Source organism: Amaranthus tricolor, chromosome 12, assembly GCF_026212465.1.
Source record: "Amaranthus tricolor cultivar Red isolate AtriRed21 chromosome 12, ASM2621246v1, whole genome shotgun sequence".
NCBI classification, from domain to species: domain Eukaryota; kingdom Viridiplantae; phylum Streptophyta; class Magnoliopsida; order Caryophyllales; family Amaranthaceae; genus Amaranthus; species Amaranthus tricolor.
Genome location: NC_080058.1, coordinates 4,129,940 through 4,145,825, shown reverse-complemented (window position 1 = coordinate 4,145,825; position 15,886 = coordinate 4,129,940). Strand labels below are relative to the sequence as shown.

The 15,886-nt window shown below is 31.8% G+C and overlaps 3 protein-coding genes across 3 annotated transcripts; 2 read left to right on the top strand and 1 right to left on the bottom strand.

The window, feature by feature from the left end:
* Positions 1-2,247: 2,247 nt before the first annotated feature.
* Positions 2,248-5,720, top strand: LOC130797262 (guanosine deaminase-like). Its single transcript, XM_057659793.1, has 5 exons — positions 2,248-2,670; positions 3,281-3,340; positions 3,769-3,959; positions 5,215-5,319; positions 5,405-5,720. The coding sequence occupies exons 1-5, from the start codon at positions 2,655-2,657 to the stop codon at positions 5,591-5,593; spliced, it is 561 nt and encodes a 186-aa protein (XP_057515776.1). The 5' UTR covers positions 2,248-2,654; the 3' UTR covers positions 5,594-5,720.
* Positions 5,721-10,481: 4,761 nt separating this feature from the next.
* LOC130797260 (probable transcription factor At5g28040) lies at positions 10,482-12,535 on the bottom strand. The gene has a single exon (XM_057659789.1). It carries the CDS (start codon positions 12,367-12,369, stop codon positions 10,963-10,965), a length of 1,407 nt encoding a protein of 468 aa, XP_057515772.1. The 5' UTR covers positions 12,370-12,535; the 3' UTR covers positions 10,482-10,962.
* Positions 12,536-14,882: 2,347 nt separating this feature from the next.
* Positions 14,883-15,880, top strand: LOC130797259 (uncharacterized). Its single transcript, XM_057659788.1, has one exon. It carries the CDS (start codon positions 15,120-15,122, stop codon positions 15,702-15,704), a length of 585 nt encoding a protein of 194 aa, XP_057515771.1. The 5' UTR covers positions 14,883-15,119; the 3' UTR covers positions 15,705-15,880.
* Positions 15,881-15,886: the final 6 nt, after the last annotated feature.

The following is a 15,886-nucleotide window of genomic DNA, read 5'->3' as shown; positions in this document are numbered from 1 at the left end:
AGTATTTAATTTTTTTTTTATAGTCTAAAATCTAAATGGTTTAGCTTGGCTTATTAAAAAAAATTACAATTTACCATTTGGTTTATAGATTTTTCAAATCTTCCTCTGTATAAAGTCTAAAAATATTTGGTGGAGAAATTTGTCAAATTATCTTGTATTTTTCCTCATAAATGTTCTTTTAAACTTTTTTACCTCACATGCCACAACTAATAAAAAGATTTTAGACAGGTTTTAAGACTCTAAGTGTATATTAAACCAGTCTAATAAAGTTAATCTCAATATAAAATTGTCTAATTAGAGAATTTGTATGTAAAATTTATGAATCCAAACTATGCCAACCTATATAATGTTTTTTTTTCTTTTTTCGGAGAAGATTCACCTAAATCCATTTACCTTGTACTTAAATCGAAAATATCAAGAATAGAAAAATCGATTTAATTGACATGCGTTTTTGTAGACATTCAATCCTTTGATTATACGCGACTCTAGGTGAAGTTAATTAATGACATTGGTGAAATAAAATTTTGTTGATTAATTAGCACATAGAATAAATAAAAAATATATATATAAATCTTCTAAAAACATCAACATTCAAAAATAAGTGTGATAAGTAAAAGACTTTTCAATAATTTTTAAAGGAAATATTTTTACCGCCTATTAAAAAGATTAATTTTTTCTCGGGGTTTTCTAACCAAATCTCAAATTAAAAAAAAACTAAGTGTAACACTCCAAAGTCCTAAATAACGTTAAAAAATCTTACAATTACTACATAACGCCACAAAATTAAGCTTTAACAATGTTAAAAGTTTTACCTTTTTAGAAGAAAATAAAAATCACCAAAAGTTAACAAAAAATTTTATATCCATTATTTGAACCACAAACTTTACAAATCTTAATGAGTATGGGTTGTTTTGAGTCTGTGAAAGATATCCAATCACATTTGATCTTCTAAATTAAGGTCACATTTTTGCTTTAATTTAATTGCTTATATTTGGCTTCCAAATATAAAACATGTCTAAAAATATTGTTTATTATACTAATCAAAGTTCGATAAAAAAAAATTTGGGTCGTCTTTTTTAAACCGTATCCGATTATGTCTGTTTATTTTACTATATTTATTAATAAACACTAATTTTCAAGACTGTCTCATTGTAAAATAATTTAAAATTGAGCTGAATAGTCCAATTAAATTAAGTTAAATAAAACCTCTACATTCGTATTTAAAGTACTTACTTTTAATTGTTTAATATTTAATATTTGATTTTAAATGTTAAAATTAACACTTTAAATATTAAAATGTTTATTTTTTGAATTTAGACTTCTTTTTATGAAACTATACCATTTTAAAGTCTCCTACGAAAGTTACTCATTATTAAATTTTTTTTATTGAATGGTTGGTCCTCAAAAATGGTCCTCAAAAGTCAAATCCATAATTTAAGTTACAAAAACAAAGTATATCCAAATTTTGTTACGAAGGTATCATTTTGAGATGGTTTTATACATGTGTCAAATAGTTCAATAATACAAATATTAGCGTATAGATTTTTTATTTTAAGGTTATCTCGTTGAGAAACGATTCTGACAAGGCTAGCTATTTAAATGATCTCGTTATTTACACAAATTGTTAAATAAGATAGTCTTATAGTGAAATTATCTCAATTGGATTCATCCATTAAACACTTATTGTCTTAAAGTGATCACTTAAAATTTTACAATGTTCACTTATTATAGTCTTAGTATGATCACGTATAGCCTAATTATTTACAATTATAAATTAATCAATTAGAAATAAACTAATTACATGACTACATCTAATCAATAAATCTTGATGCAATATGGGAACGTGAAAGAAATGCCATATTTGTGAATCACTTATTGTCCGGTGAAACCATCTCATAGTAAGATGATTTTAATTTGGTCAACTCAAATTATTTAAAAAACTGCTTCATATCGTAAGATGATTTCAATTGGGTTAACTCAAACTATTTAAAAAACTGCTTCATATATAAATGAGAATTCAAATTTCATTGTTTTATTCTTCTTCCTGCTACTATTGCGAGAGATAGTCTCTCAAAGAGACGACCTCAAAACATGAAACTCACTTCATTTTCTCTTTAAATTGTATTAGTTGAATTATTTAGCCCGTATATCTAATACGTCTCACGGAGAGACCGTCTCTCAAAAAAATTTGGGTTCTTCTTTTAATGTTCTCTACTGATGGGTCTTTTGTATAGATCCGTCTCACAATGAAACGGTGTCATGCAGGACGAACTGGTGGTGAATTGCAAGGAAGGAAGAAAGAAGCAACCCATCACCACTCCTTCCTTCCTGAGTCTCTACCAATTTACCACCATAACCATTATATAAACACGTTCACCTTTCTTTTTTGTGATCTCTACTCTTACACATTCACACTTTCTTGGAGTTTTCTTCATCATTTTTTACACTTGTATAATTTGGAATCTCGTTTTTCTTCTTCTTCCTCTATTAAAATTTTTAATTATTCAACTATATATTCTTATTCTTCAATTACCTTTTTCTTCTTTATTCTTAATTAATCAATTTCCTGATCCTTCTTCGTTATCTTTAATCTTCATTCTAATTGTTAGTTTCCCATCTCGGAATTTTCCTCATTGTTGATCTCAATTCCCACCATGGGTGATGCTAATGGTATGTCTCTAGCTTTAAAGAACTGGTTTGTTGTTTAAAATTTGAAATTTGCATTTTTTTTCGCTGAATTATAATATGGTTTTTGATTAAATTTTAAAATGAATTTTAATGGGTACTTAATTTTTGCTTTGTATGATGCTTTATGAATTATTTTTCCTATGATTTGTTTGATTGATGATTGATCATTAGGTTATACATCATCATCTATCCCTGGATTATATCGTTTAAATGCATACACTTTTTTTATTTTTTTATTTTTATTTTTTTTCCTGATATTGGGTAATCTGAACTTAATCCGGATGATAATTTATAAATTATCAAAATATTGTGTAATTGGCATAATTTAGTCTTTATTCTACCGAAGATTAAAAGTATGATGACTTCAAATTGCTTGATCAAAACCTTATTTATTTCCCTCTTATTTACTGAAATTGGTGAAATTTTCTATGAATTGATTAATTTTTTAGAAAGAATATATATAAATCATAAATCCATTATATATAGAAGTGTAGCTTTGATGGGTTTGTTCCATTTTAGCTAATGCACCATGATCATCAATTTTGATCATATGTGATTAATTTAAATTTTTTGTACTTACTTTGATTTGCAGTTGTTGAAACCAAAGATGGAACCATCTCTGTGGCTTCTGCATTTGCTGGTCACCAAGAAGGTAAGCACGCAAATCTAGAATCTTCTAATTTTATTCTTGAAACTTTATGAAGTATTTGATAACTGTTACAATAATTAGTGAGATTTATAGTTTACGGTGCGGCCTATGTTGGGATGGCACACTTTTTAGTCATTGGAGCTCTTCCTCTTCTTATGGTTTAGGGATGGTATCTACTCAGGGTCACAACCCCTTGTTGGACAATGGTGAAGTATTTGTATCTAAATGTTAGTTAGTTAGAGTTGGCTATTCAATCATACTCTTAGTCAATATTGAAGTGTCAACCTTCAAGTATTCATTTTTATACATTGATCCTTGAGGTGAAGTGAAGTGATCGATAAATAATGACTCGAGGAAGGGTCATTGTTAACTTACGATGTCTTTACTGCGGATCATAATGTTTTACTCTTATATTTGGACTGTCTAAACAGCTGTACAGGATAGAGATCATAAATTCTTGACAAAAGCAGTCGAGGAAGCTTACAAGGGGGTTGATACCGGAGATGGAGGTCCTTTCGGCGCTGTTGTTGTTTGTAATGATGAAGTAGTTGTCAGCTGTCACAATATGGTGTTGAAGCATACTGACCCAACTGCGCATGCAGAGGTCACGGCGATACGAGAGGTTAGATGACTAGCTTTGTGGCGGTTTGAGATTGTTTTCATTGTTGAATGGACTAGAACATTATTGTGAAGTATTTTTGATGAAATTTCTATTTTGTTTTTTGCTTCAAATAGAATTGTTTGTTTACTTTTACATCCTCCAATTTGCCTTTCAAATTTGTAATATTCTAAAATCTAACGCTATTTACATTGCTTGGGATCATTCTTTTTCGCTAAGAAGCTTTAGTGTTAGAGATGGGCCGTAAAAAGATGATTGTGGACGATTGATCTCTGCTGTATGTTTGTTACCATGAATTGTCAGGTTACCAAACAAGCCTCTAGCATTGTCCATATGAACCTTAAATCATTTATTGCATAGAGACGGTCTTTAGTAATAACTCTTGTTTGCTTGGGAGCGTCTATTTCTCTTCATTCGTGAAATATGCCGTGGGGAAAGAGATCTGATTTCGATGAAAGATTTGTACAAGTTCGGTCTTTTCATTCTATCGTTATTCGTCATGCAAGATTAACCAAGTGAACTTTGGTAGTTGTATTCTCAGTATATTGGTTCAGCCTACCTTTTGAAATTGGTGGGGCTAGAGAACAATCACATTTAGGAGCTAAAATAGGTGCACTTGCTCATTTTTACTAGAATGGTTTGGGCATGTCCTAAGATGGGTGTTAGTAAACATGTAAGGTGATTGAAAGTTGGCGTGGCCCTAAAAAAGAGGGCATAAGGTGTGAGTGAAAATGGATATGAAGGATTTAGACTTGCCAATTGCGATGGTAGAAAAGCGTAATAATTGGAGAACTCAAACAATGTGGATGATCACTAGAAATGATCTATTGGTTCATGTAGCCGAAGCCAATCTATTGAATGGTTTAAACAAAATTATATTTACAATTAAATTTGTAAAGATTTATGAAATATATATAACGCGGAATTGGATTGAATGTGAGGCAGGTATATCGTATACCCATGATGGGTGTACCTAGTTCGCCATATTGGGTGGGGATAAGTTTGAATTCATACCCAGTTGGGCAGCCGTGAGTATGAAAATTTACCCGCCTTGGGTCGTGATTGTATGGGTATGGAGAAGGCATTCTGCATCCGCCCACCTACTTTCCCATCCCTACTTTAGCAATGTTGTTTGTAATATAGCACATTCCAGTTCTTCGGCATTAGAAGTGATGTACTGTAATATGATGCATCGTGAACGTTGACTACTTCAATTATTAAACAATAAAATTAATATTAACTCAATCGATTATTTCAGGCGTGTAAAAAGCTTGATCGAATCGAGCTATCAGATTGCGACATTTATGCATCTTGTGAACCCTGCCCAATGTGCTTCGGTGCCATACATCTTTCGAGAATTAAGGTTTGTTCTCTTGTCTTGAACACCGCCTGTGTTCTATGATTATTCCCGGATTTGGCTCATCTTAGTTTGTGCATTTTATAAACAGAGGTTAGTGTACGGAGCTAAAGCCGAAGCTGCCATAGCAATCGGATTTGATGATTTTATTGCCGATGCATTGAGGGGCACCGGAGTTTACCAAAAGGCTAATCTCGAGATCAAAAAAGCTGATGGGAACGAAGCTGCCATTGCCGAGCAAGTATTTGAGAAGACTAAGGCCAAGTTTGCCATGTATTGAAAATTCACAGTTCCTGTTATTAACAATAAATTCAGCTTTTCTAATTGAACTTCAGGTTTCTGTACAAAATTAATCCAGGAAATGTTTTCCCATTGGCAATCTTTCAAATTTTAAATGTTTACAGTTACAGCAGGCCCCCCGCCCCCACTGTCTACTTTTGCTGTCCATTGTCGCGGCTTACTTTTTTCAGTTTGGCCTCTTTAGATTTTTTTATTATAGGAGTATTTACTTATTTATAAGTAGATTACTTATATTGCTTTTTATTTTTTCGGTCCGAAAACCGTGAATAATATAATTTTTTTTTGATTTTTCTATAATAATATTAAATTTTGATTAACTATGAATACCACCAATTTAAGGGTTTTTTTCCTAGAATAATATTAACTTTAGTTTATCAACTAATTTACCAATTTTTTTATCGTATAATTTTCTATCGTTTAATTTTTAACATGTTAGGGATGTTCTAGGAAAACACTATCTTAAGTTAGTATTATTTATGGTTGATCAAAAATTGATATTATTCTAGAAAAATAAGTAAAAAATTGTATTATTTCTGATAATTTTCAATTTTTAGTTTGTTAACTTTATTTTCTTTGATAAAAAGCGAATTATTCGGTAAACAACTATTTGCTAGATAGTCTTCTAGTGCTTCTTTAGCTTGGCCCTAATGTTCTAAATTTGTTAGGGATTCATTGGTTAACATGTTTGAGGTATGAAAACTACTAATCGTGAGTCCAAAAAAATGTCCCTTTTATCAAATCAAAGAGATCTAGAATGAACTTGTACCATCGATTAATGACAGGTTAAAGATTCACTTTTAGCCATCTAATTAGTACTACCTTTGTTCCTAATTAAACAATTGCCACCCATCTATTTTAGTTTACTCTTTTAACTATATAATATATCTATTGTAGGTTGTGTCTTCACCATATTTTTTCATTCTTTTCTGCACGTCACTTTTAATTATACTCACACAATTTACGAGAAGATCTTAGTAGATAACGATTATTTGTAAGGTTAATAAATTACGTATGATGTGATAGGATGAGAGTTTTGTTATTTTAATTTATCTTTTTTGATTTTGTTTATTTTAATATTAGTCTTTTTGTGGTGATTTACAAATCACGGTTATTGATTAGAAAATTTTGCATGATTTACTGATCCATATCAATTTCTTAATATTTGTGCTAATTGTTAGTGGTGCAATCTCTCGTAAGTTGTCACAGAGAAAGTAAATAGCTACATACTTGGAGGTAAATATGTGGTATAGATATATCAGTTCCATTTGGATAGGATCCATAAGATCCATTTGGAGTACTCCTACTAGTATTTGTGATTTCTTCCATGGAAACATGAGGGAATAATAAAGTTACAAAATGCTTATCTTTTTGGGTGAGTAAGATGTTTAAGCCTTTTGGGTTTGTTAAGATTTGATTTTACGGTGTATTAACGAAGTAAATTAAGTGTTTGCTTACTCATACGTAACATTCAAACGTTTATTACCCTACAAGTCGACATACACTTATCACTCATCAAACTACGGAATAATTTTAAAGGGTTTAATATATAAAAGTATTTTGTTATTAACAATCAACATAGAAAGTACTCATATACATCAATAAAATATTATTTGTTATTTTATTCTTAGTTTTATTTAGATTGATGTGAAATTTATGTTAATACGCACTTAACTTTAATTTATTTTTATTTAAATTGTGAAAATTCTTTAAATTGAATCTACCCTTGCAATCGAGAAAATAAAGTTTTTAAAAAAAAATTTGCAAAACTATATATACTTTGAAATATGTTTGGTTGCTAATAATCTACAACATTTTGGAAAATTTTGTTAGTATTTTGAATATTCATAAATCACAATCCTTTTTCAATTTGCTTTAGTTGATTACCGGTGTTATAAGTAGATAGTCAAAGTCAAAGTGTGCATGCTCATTTAGCTCAAATTCGACACTCACGCAAATGAAATGAAAAACCAATAATTACTAGGCTAATTCATGCCACAAGGAGTTAAAAAAAAAAAGCCCAGAGAATAAATCATATATATAAGTGGTGCGATTTGAACATCTATAACTGTAATAAAAGAAAAAATCACCAACTACTAAACTAATCTATAATTCTCCATAAATATAGATTAAAGACAAAATAACATGAATTTATTTTCACATCGATTTTTCCAAATTCAAAACCATTGAAAACAATTAACATCATTGTTTTTAGTCCCTTATAAGGATATTGAATTTGTTACAATTTTATTTTTAATTATGTCTCACATCTTTTTTAATAATTATTCATATTTAAATATTTGATTCACCCAATTTTCCTTTTTTTTCCTCAAATATAAGTACATTTTAATTATTTTTACTCAATTTTTTTAATTTTGCATCATGAAGCGACTAACTCAACAATCATCAATGAAGATCTAAAAAGAAAGCATCAAATGAAAGCATACAATGTATATGGAAGGAATTAGAGATGAGTCAGAGATGAGGAGGATTATATAAGCAAGCATGGCAATTGGCATTAGATTTAGGCAGCTGGATTGGTAGAGTCGGCTATCACGACAAAGACAGCCTCTAGCCAAGTTTAATCTATTTTATGGACTTGGACTTGACTTGGACTACATTATCATATGAACAGTGAACTACTCACTACTATTCTTCTCTTCTTGGTTTTAACTCAACTACTTAACTACAAACTACAAACTACAAAGACTAGGCAACAAAGAAGGGATCAATGAATCCAATCCACCTCATCTAACCTTTTATTCACATTTTCATCTTCCCTTTAACTAAAATATTTTTCAAATTATATAGGTTTCGTACCACAATAGCCCTAATTAAAGCGAATATGAATATGACTTTGATGAGTATAAGAGATGGATATGTGTAAAAAAAGTTGTACCTGCATGGGTACTGTAGATGGTGTGTATGAGCCTATGAGGTCTTAACTACCCCACACCCACCCGCCTCACCCTATATCCACCCTCCCCGCCCAATAGCCTCTCACCCTACTAATTTATATCAATTTTGTAATTTTTATTAAAAACTATAGATAAAAAATAAGGATATTAATTTTATTTTATTACATTGTATGGTTAAACAAAATTAGATGTACAATTAAATTTTTAAGGATTATCAAGTATATAACGTGGATTTGGAGTGAATGTACAGCGAGAATAAGGTGGTATACTCATAATAGGTATACCTAGTTTAGATGAGATGAGTTTAGATACATACCCAAATGGGTATGGGCATTTTAGGTGGGTATGGATATAGAGGAGGGCATACCACATCCACCACCCATTTTGTCATCCTTACATAACTATACTCTTTTTAGTACTCTCACAAAAGGGGTGGGCTAGGAGACAAAGGCAGCTAGGATCAAATTTAAGATCTTATCTAGAAAAAAATTCTCATATTTTTTTCACTAACTTTATTTTAATATTTTTTTAATGCTTATGATTTTCGCTTTTTTCTAGTAAATTTATTATTCAATAAAATAATATATTCACCATTTAAAAAATTTTATTTTTCTTTACTTTCGAGAACATACCTCGTAAACAACTTTATAGACCAGAGAAACTATTAGATAACGTGAAAACAAAAAATATAACGGCTAATTTGAAGTACAATAAGTAGTTAGCAAGATAAACCACCCAATCAAACCACAGGCTCTAGTTTGTGAAACCGTCAATCTAAATTAACAAATTCTCTTTGATATCAATAATTAACTTTTAAAGAGAATTTAATCTAGAAATCGAAAAACAATTAATATTTTCTTCCCATAAAAGAATAAATGGTAAACTAATAAAAAACAATTAAATTCTTATATTTTCAATGCAAAAATAATTTTAAATTACATAAATAAAATACAAAATTCTTAATAACAATTCTATGCATAAACAATACCGTTACGCCTACCAGAATGCTGTCAAACATCAACTTCACCTATTACTATTCGTTGGGAATAAAGAAAGTTGGGCAATACTACCTAATTAGGTTAGTGTGACCCCAAACAAACCCAACCCATTACTCCAGACTCCATCCCATCCTAAAAGCCAAAGAATAAATTCCAGATTTGCCTTGGGAAACTTAGGCATATTCTATTCTTTTCAAACGTCATTGGAAAGTGTTTGTATTCATAAGGGTATCTGTCTCCCTCTCTCTTTTCCGTTGCCTCTTCACCATTTTCAACAGCTGTTGCATTCCCAATTTGTTCTATCACCCCAATTTATATTATTGTTTATGCTACAAATATAAATTCCCAGTGACCGACTCATGATTCATGAAAGAGAACAATAAACACTAGTCAAATAGCCTAGTTGTGGTTAGGATAACTTAAATGTATTTCCATAAACTTCTAGGGTTCTGTTAGTTTTTATGAGCTCCATTAGTTACGTATTATGATAAATAACTAATTAGTCGCCTCACGAAAACAAACTAATTAGTGACCAACTCTCAGTTTATACCCTTCCAGTACTCGAACACAAACAGCTGACATAGTTAAGCAAATTACAATACAGTCAAAGGTTAGGAAATGTAATCCGTCTCCTCATGAAAACAAAACCTCACATTTTACATCCTTCAAACAGAACTCGAAATGTAACAAAGTAACTTGATCAAAGGTAAGTTGGGTCATACTATCCCAACCCTAATGGATGCCCAAATTTTATGAAAGCGGGTGATATCATATACGTCTATACCTATAGGCCATGGCCCATGCCCTTCCATTAAGGTGAAGTGACATTGCTTTGAACAGGAGCTCTTGAACAACAAATGTATCAAGAGTTTGAAAAGGGCAAAAACTATGCTGCTAATTTAAACTGATCAACAAAAAATAAACACAAGTGAGTATATACTCAATGAGTATCATCATCAGAAGTAACAGCAATTTGTAATTGAATTTAGAAAGAAAAAAAACACTGGAAAATTCACTAATTACTAGGCCAATTCAACAACATAACTCCACCTCCATCCCACAGATGTATAAATACTTGAAAATCCAGCAAGTAGGCTGTACATAGTACTTGGAGTAATCAACTATACGAAAAGCCAAAAACAAGACTTGAAGTACATAATTCGTCAATATGATCCACTTTATCTATTAAATTCGTTGCTATACATGAAATTAAGCTCGGCAAGGAGCGTCACCTAGAATCAACATTATTCAACAGCTCTCTTTTATGTCAAACTAAAAGAAAGAAAGAAAAAAGGTATCAACTCTGAGTTACTAGCTACAGATATTATATCAGCCAAATCGATGTTCGACCACCGATCAAACAGGGAAAATTAATCAGAGAAACTCACAAATCTACATCAACTAACCTAACCCAATCACCTTTCTAAATCAGACATTTAATTCCCTTGCGATCTGAGCTCCTCTAACGACATCTTGATTTGATCTTGAACCAACTCTAAACGCTTTGAATACACTTCAAGCTCTAAGATCTGCTGTTTTCTCCACTTATCACCCATTACATTGCCACAACTACCGCCCAACACATTCACCCCTGACAAACTCAAAGGAACCGCGTTCAAAGACAATGACCCAAGTCCCTTAATCCCACCACCACTGCCTCCAAACACCGCCCCATTCACAGTATTATTCACCAACTGTTTAACCATTGGTGACAAACAACTCCTCACTGCCTCCTCTATCAACCCTTGCATTGTTGAACCAAGATTGATATTACTACTATTAGTACTAATATTACTAACATTATTATTATTGTGATTGTTGTTAACATTAGTATTTTCATCGACATTCATACCCTCTACACCAACATTTCCACTCAAATTCACAGGTCTCACAAACTTTTCATCAATTTTCCCAATCCTAGGCTTCTTCCTAGACGACAATTTCGCAGCAGGAATATTCAAATTTGACATCATGACATCAAAACCAACAACATTATTAGGAGTAACAGAATTATTATTGATGCTATAAATTCCACTACTACCTGGTTTCTGATCAACCATCATAGGTGTAGATGAATTGGCTGCAGCCGCAGCACTGTTGAGGTTGATGTGACTGATAACAAAACTGCTATTTGGCGGCCTTGGCGGAGTCGCGCAAGCAAGTGCTAATTGATTAGCATTAGGGTTAGGGTTTTGATCGTCATCATCAAATTCAGCAACACCACGGAAATTCGGAGACAAATTAGTCCAAATTTTTCGAGAAATTTCAAAAGTTTGTTGATCGTGTGGGCTCTTGAAAACAAACTCTTTACCAGAACTCATTTTACTTAAGACATTCCGATACTTCTTCTTCAACCTCCTCAATTTCTCCACCAACTGATTCTTATTGAACTCCAATTGAAGTTTGGATTTGATCTGGTCATAAAACGCCGCCGTATCATGATGATGACCAGAAAACGTCGTACTACGATTAGCAGTATACTCGAGAAAACCATTGAGCAGCTCGATCTCATCCTCATCAGTCCAAAGACGTTGAAAAAGCCTTCTAGAATCATCGATCGGCTTTTTCTCAGGATTCACAATCGGAGAACAAGACAGCTGTCGTTTCGGGTCAGGAAGAGCAACGGTAACGGCATTAGACGGAGTAATAGGAGGAGGAACAGCAACAGAGATTGAAGCAGAAGAAGGTATAGCGACAGTAACAGCGGCAGAATCTCCAGACGAAGAATCGGAATCTACGACGACATCGTCATCAGGAACAGCCCCATTGAGAGTTTCACTATCATCTTCATCATCTTCATCATCGTCGAAAGCGTAGATGGGCTGGTCTTCCTCGGTAGCCATGGGAATAGGGGAGTTTGAGAGGAGAGAGAAAGGAAGACGAGAGGTAAAGAAGAGACGTTTAGAAGATGAACCGGCTGGTTAGGAAAAGGGAAAAGAAGGGTCACGAGTAGTTTGTTTTGAGGGTATGTGAGTTGTGTCTCTCTATTGCGTGTTGGGGTTGTGTTTAGGGGATGGAGAAAATGTAGGGGAATGAAACTAGATGTGGGTGGGACCCACCATTTGGTGTGTTAAGACTTAAGACTTGTGTTTATATGACTTATTTGGATGATTTAAGGGGTTGATCTTTATTAACCACTATTTCAAAGCTAAATTCTTGTGACTTGTGTGACAAAGGGTGGTTTTGAATGATGGAGTATAATTTTAATTTTAAAAATTGATTTTTTTTTATATTCTGTTTATTTTTCTCGTATGCCTTATTTCTCATTTCTAATTTCAAGCTATTCGAATTCATCAATTATTCTTGTATTGTATATAATAATAATTTACAAGTTAAGACATAGTCAAGTGGAAGCGGTAACTTTTTATTTTAAATAATTTTCCCCCAATTATGAGCAAAAATCAATGTGTTTCAATTGTATTTATTAAAATTTCGATTGCATTTTAAGCTTGGGTTGGATTTTTTTGTGTCTCTGCGTGTATTGCAAGTAAAATGAATATTTTCTATAGAAAAGTACGAGTTTTTGAGGGATAAAAATACTAAGCAAGGAATCAAATCGAGAAAAGAAGAAAAGAAACAAAAAGATTAGGCGTCAGGGCCGGCTAAGCACATGTGCAAGCTGTGCTAATGAACAGGCCCCATAGCTATACCCATATTTAGTTGTATTTAGTTATAATACTTATATTTACTTAGTCGTATTTACTTAGTATGTACATTCACTTCTTGTTTGGGTTTATATATCTTTCTAATTAGTTTTTAATGTTTTTTAGAAATATCATCTCCGTTTTTGTTGTTCTGATAAAAAAAATTATTAACCAAGTTTCTTTAATATATATTTAATATATTTATAATAAATCTCAAGCTAATAATAGTCAAAGTTCAACTTGCTTGGCCATGAAAATCAAAGTTATAACTAAAAAAAAGGCGTATTATAAAAAAAATTAATAGTAATTTTATTAATAAGGGTCCTATTCGAAAATTAGAACAGGATCTCTAAAATGTTTGAGACGGCCCTGCTAAGCGTCCAAAAATTTTGAGGCAAAATTAACACATAATCACTATTTTCATCATAACTTTTGATATAAAAGTTAGAATACTACAAGACTATTGTGATTGGTAAGAGGGTTATCAAGTGTTTTTGAACAACACATTATACAACACAAATGGATACCTGAATAGAAAATTATATTCGTTTATGATATCAATCTTTCTAAATAAGGAATTTATTTAGGGATTTGGTTATCCTAAGTTAATCAGAATTATATCTATCTTTTCACAAAATACATAAATGTGCAATGAAAAATGAGACAAATGAAAAGATATGAAGAATGTAGCTAATAAGCTAATTGTCTAATCAATTTTAATTAGACATAAACATATGCCGTGACGGATTATTAGTAAGGGATCGCGCTCAACATCACCAAAGATTGGCCAATGGCATGACATGAGCATGTGGGACTATGAGCCAAGAACCAAAACAACTATTTATCTTATTTACTTTTTCCCTCAACTTTGTATGATTTTTGGTTCCATTTTATGAGCAAATTTGATCTTACTCCACACAAATTTACAAAACAAATATACATTCAAATTGTTCAATCTTAAACAATAATACATTAAACTAGGATATGCTACGTGTAAGTCTATCTTTTATATGGCTTATATTATGAAAAGTAAGCTCACATAATGAATAATAAGTTCAGCTAAGTTTACAGTATTGTGAATATATATCGTATATTTTACTGATTTTAGGGCTATAACTTTTACATAAGAGTCAACCAACTCATATATGTATTAATAAGTTCGATCGAATCCAATTAATTCTGACTCAATACTAATCAAACTCAAAATTAATCTAACCTTAAATGACCAACTCCAAACATACTACGCGGCTGGTTTTGACGTTTAAATACAACATAAAACATGAATGAATGTTTGATAAAGTGCTCCCTATTTCCTATGACCTTTGCTACACTGTATTTTTGGCAATGACTTATGCTATTTATGTAGTTTTCATCCACACTTTTCCCTTATCTTCTCATCTCACTTACATTTCTTACTTTTCTATAACATGTATTTTTTATATTTTTTCTATCTTTAATTTGTTTCTAAAAAAATATATTTGTTGTAAAACCAATAAGATAGAGGGACTAAATATTTTTGTTTTGAAAAAAATTGTATTTTTAGTTATTTACTATAATCTTTCTAGAAACATATACTTTATCTGTTTTTTAATAGTTACTACAGATAGTGACATTTCTCCTTATAAAATATCACTATTTGTAATAACTAATAATATCTAGAGGTATATGATTATGAATTATGATACATGTGGATGGAGCTCACCCACAAGCCATAAGCAATGAACAACTAGACCCACACCTTATCCAACACCTTTTTCAAAACAATTGGTCTAAAACTTGGTATGGTATATGCCTTCCATGGATCCTTCTTCCATCTTATCCCTCTACAATGTTCTATGTTTTGAACTTTAACAATCAGCTTAATTCCACTACATTTCATTATCTTCCTATATTTGAGCTACAAATCTAGTCAAAAACAGTATTATATAAAATCCACCATTAAAGAATCAATGGCTTCTGCCATTACAAGACCAACAACATTCTCATTTCATCTCACTTCACCTTCTCCTACAAAACCCAGAACCCAATTCACTACACCAACTATTTTCTCTAAAACCCACAAATTTTTCACTCTTCAAACACCCTCAAATCTACCCAATATCACCCCAAAATCAGTTGATGTGTCAAAAGAAGACAAACCCATTTCAGAACAGCCAAATTCAGAAGAACCCAGTTCATTAGAATCACAGGATCTTGATAAGCGTAGATTGGAGGAGAAATTTGCAGTTTTAAACACTGGAATTTATGAGTGTAGATCCTGTGGGTATAGGTATGATGAATCTGCTGGTGATCCAAGCTACCCTATAGCACCAGGGTTACCCTTTGGGCAGTTACCTGAAGATTGGAGGTGCCCTACTTGTGGGGCTGCTAAGAGCTTTTTTGAGAGTAAGAGTGTTGAAATTGCTGGATTTGCCCAAAATCAACAGTTTGGATTAGGGGGTAATTCTCTTACATCTGGCCAAAAGGCTCTAATTATTTATGGTAGCTTGTTCTTGTTCTTTTGTTTGTTTTTATCAGGGTATTTCTTGCAATAGTATATTATGAGAAGTTTTTATAATGGGCATCCAATGTGGTTTTTGTGGATGGGATGTAATATAGCTGTAATAACTATTGATGTGAGTACAGAGGAAAAAAAAGTTCAAGAACAATTTGTTTGTAGTATAATCAATAATGTGTGTTAGTGTGTCATGAAAAGTCATTAATTTGATGATTTTCC

What these genes read in the sequence shown, in the direction of transcription:
- LOC130797262 (XM_057659793.1), top strand. An exon ending in ATTTGCTGGTCACCAAGAAG is followed by an intron (nt 3,341 to 3,768) that starts GTAAGCACGCAA and finishes CTGTCTAAACAG; the next exon opens with CTGTACAGGATAGAGATCAT. An exon ending in AGGTCACGGCGATACGAGAG is followed by an intron (nt 3,960 to 5,214) that starts GTTAGATGACTA and finishes CGATTATTTCAG; the next exon opens with GCGTGTAAAAAGCTTGATCG.
- LOC130797260 (XM_057659789.1), bottom strand. Translation starts at nt 12,369, where the DNA reads ATGGCTACCGAGGAAGACCAGCCCATCTACGCTTTCGACGATGATGAA.
- LOC130797259 (XM_057659788.1), top strand. Translation starts at nt 15,120, where the DNA reads ATGGCTTCTGCCATTACAAGACCAACAACATTCTCATTTCATCTCACT.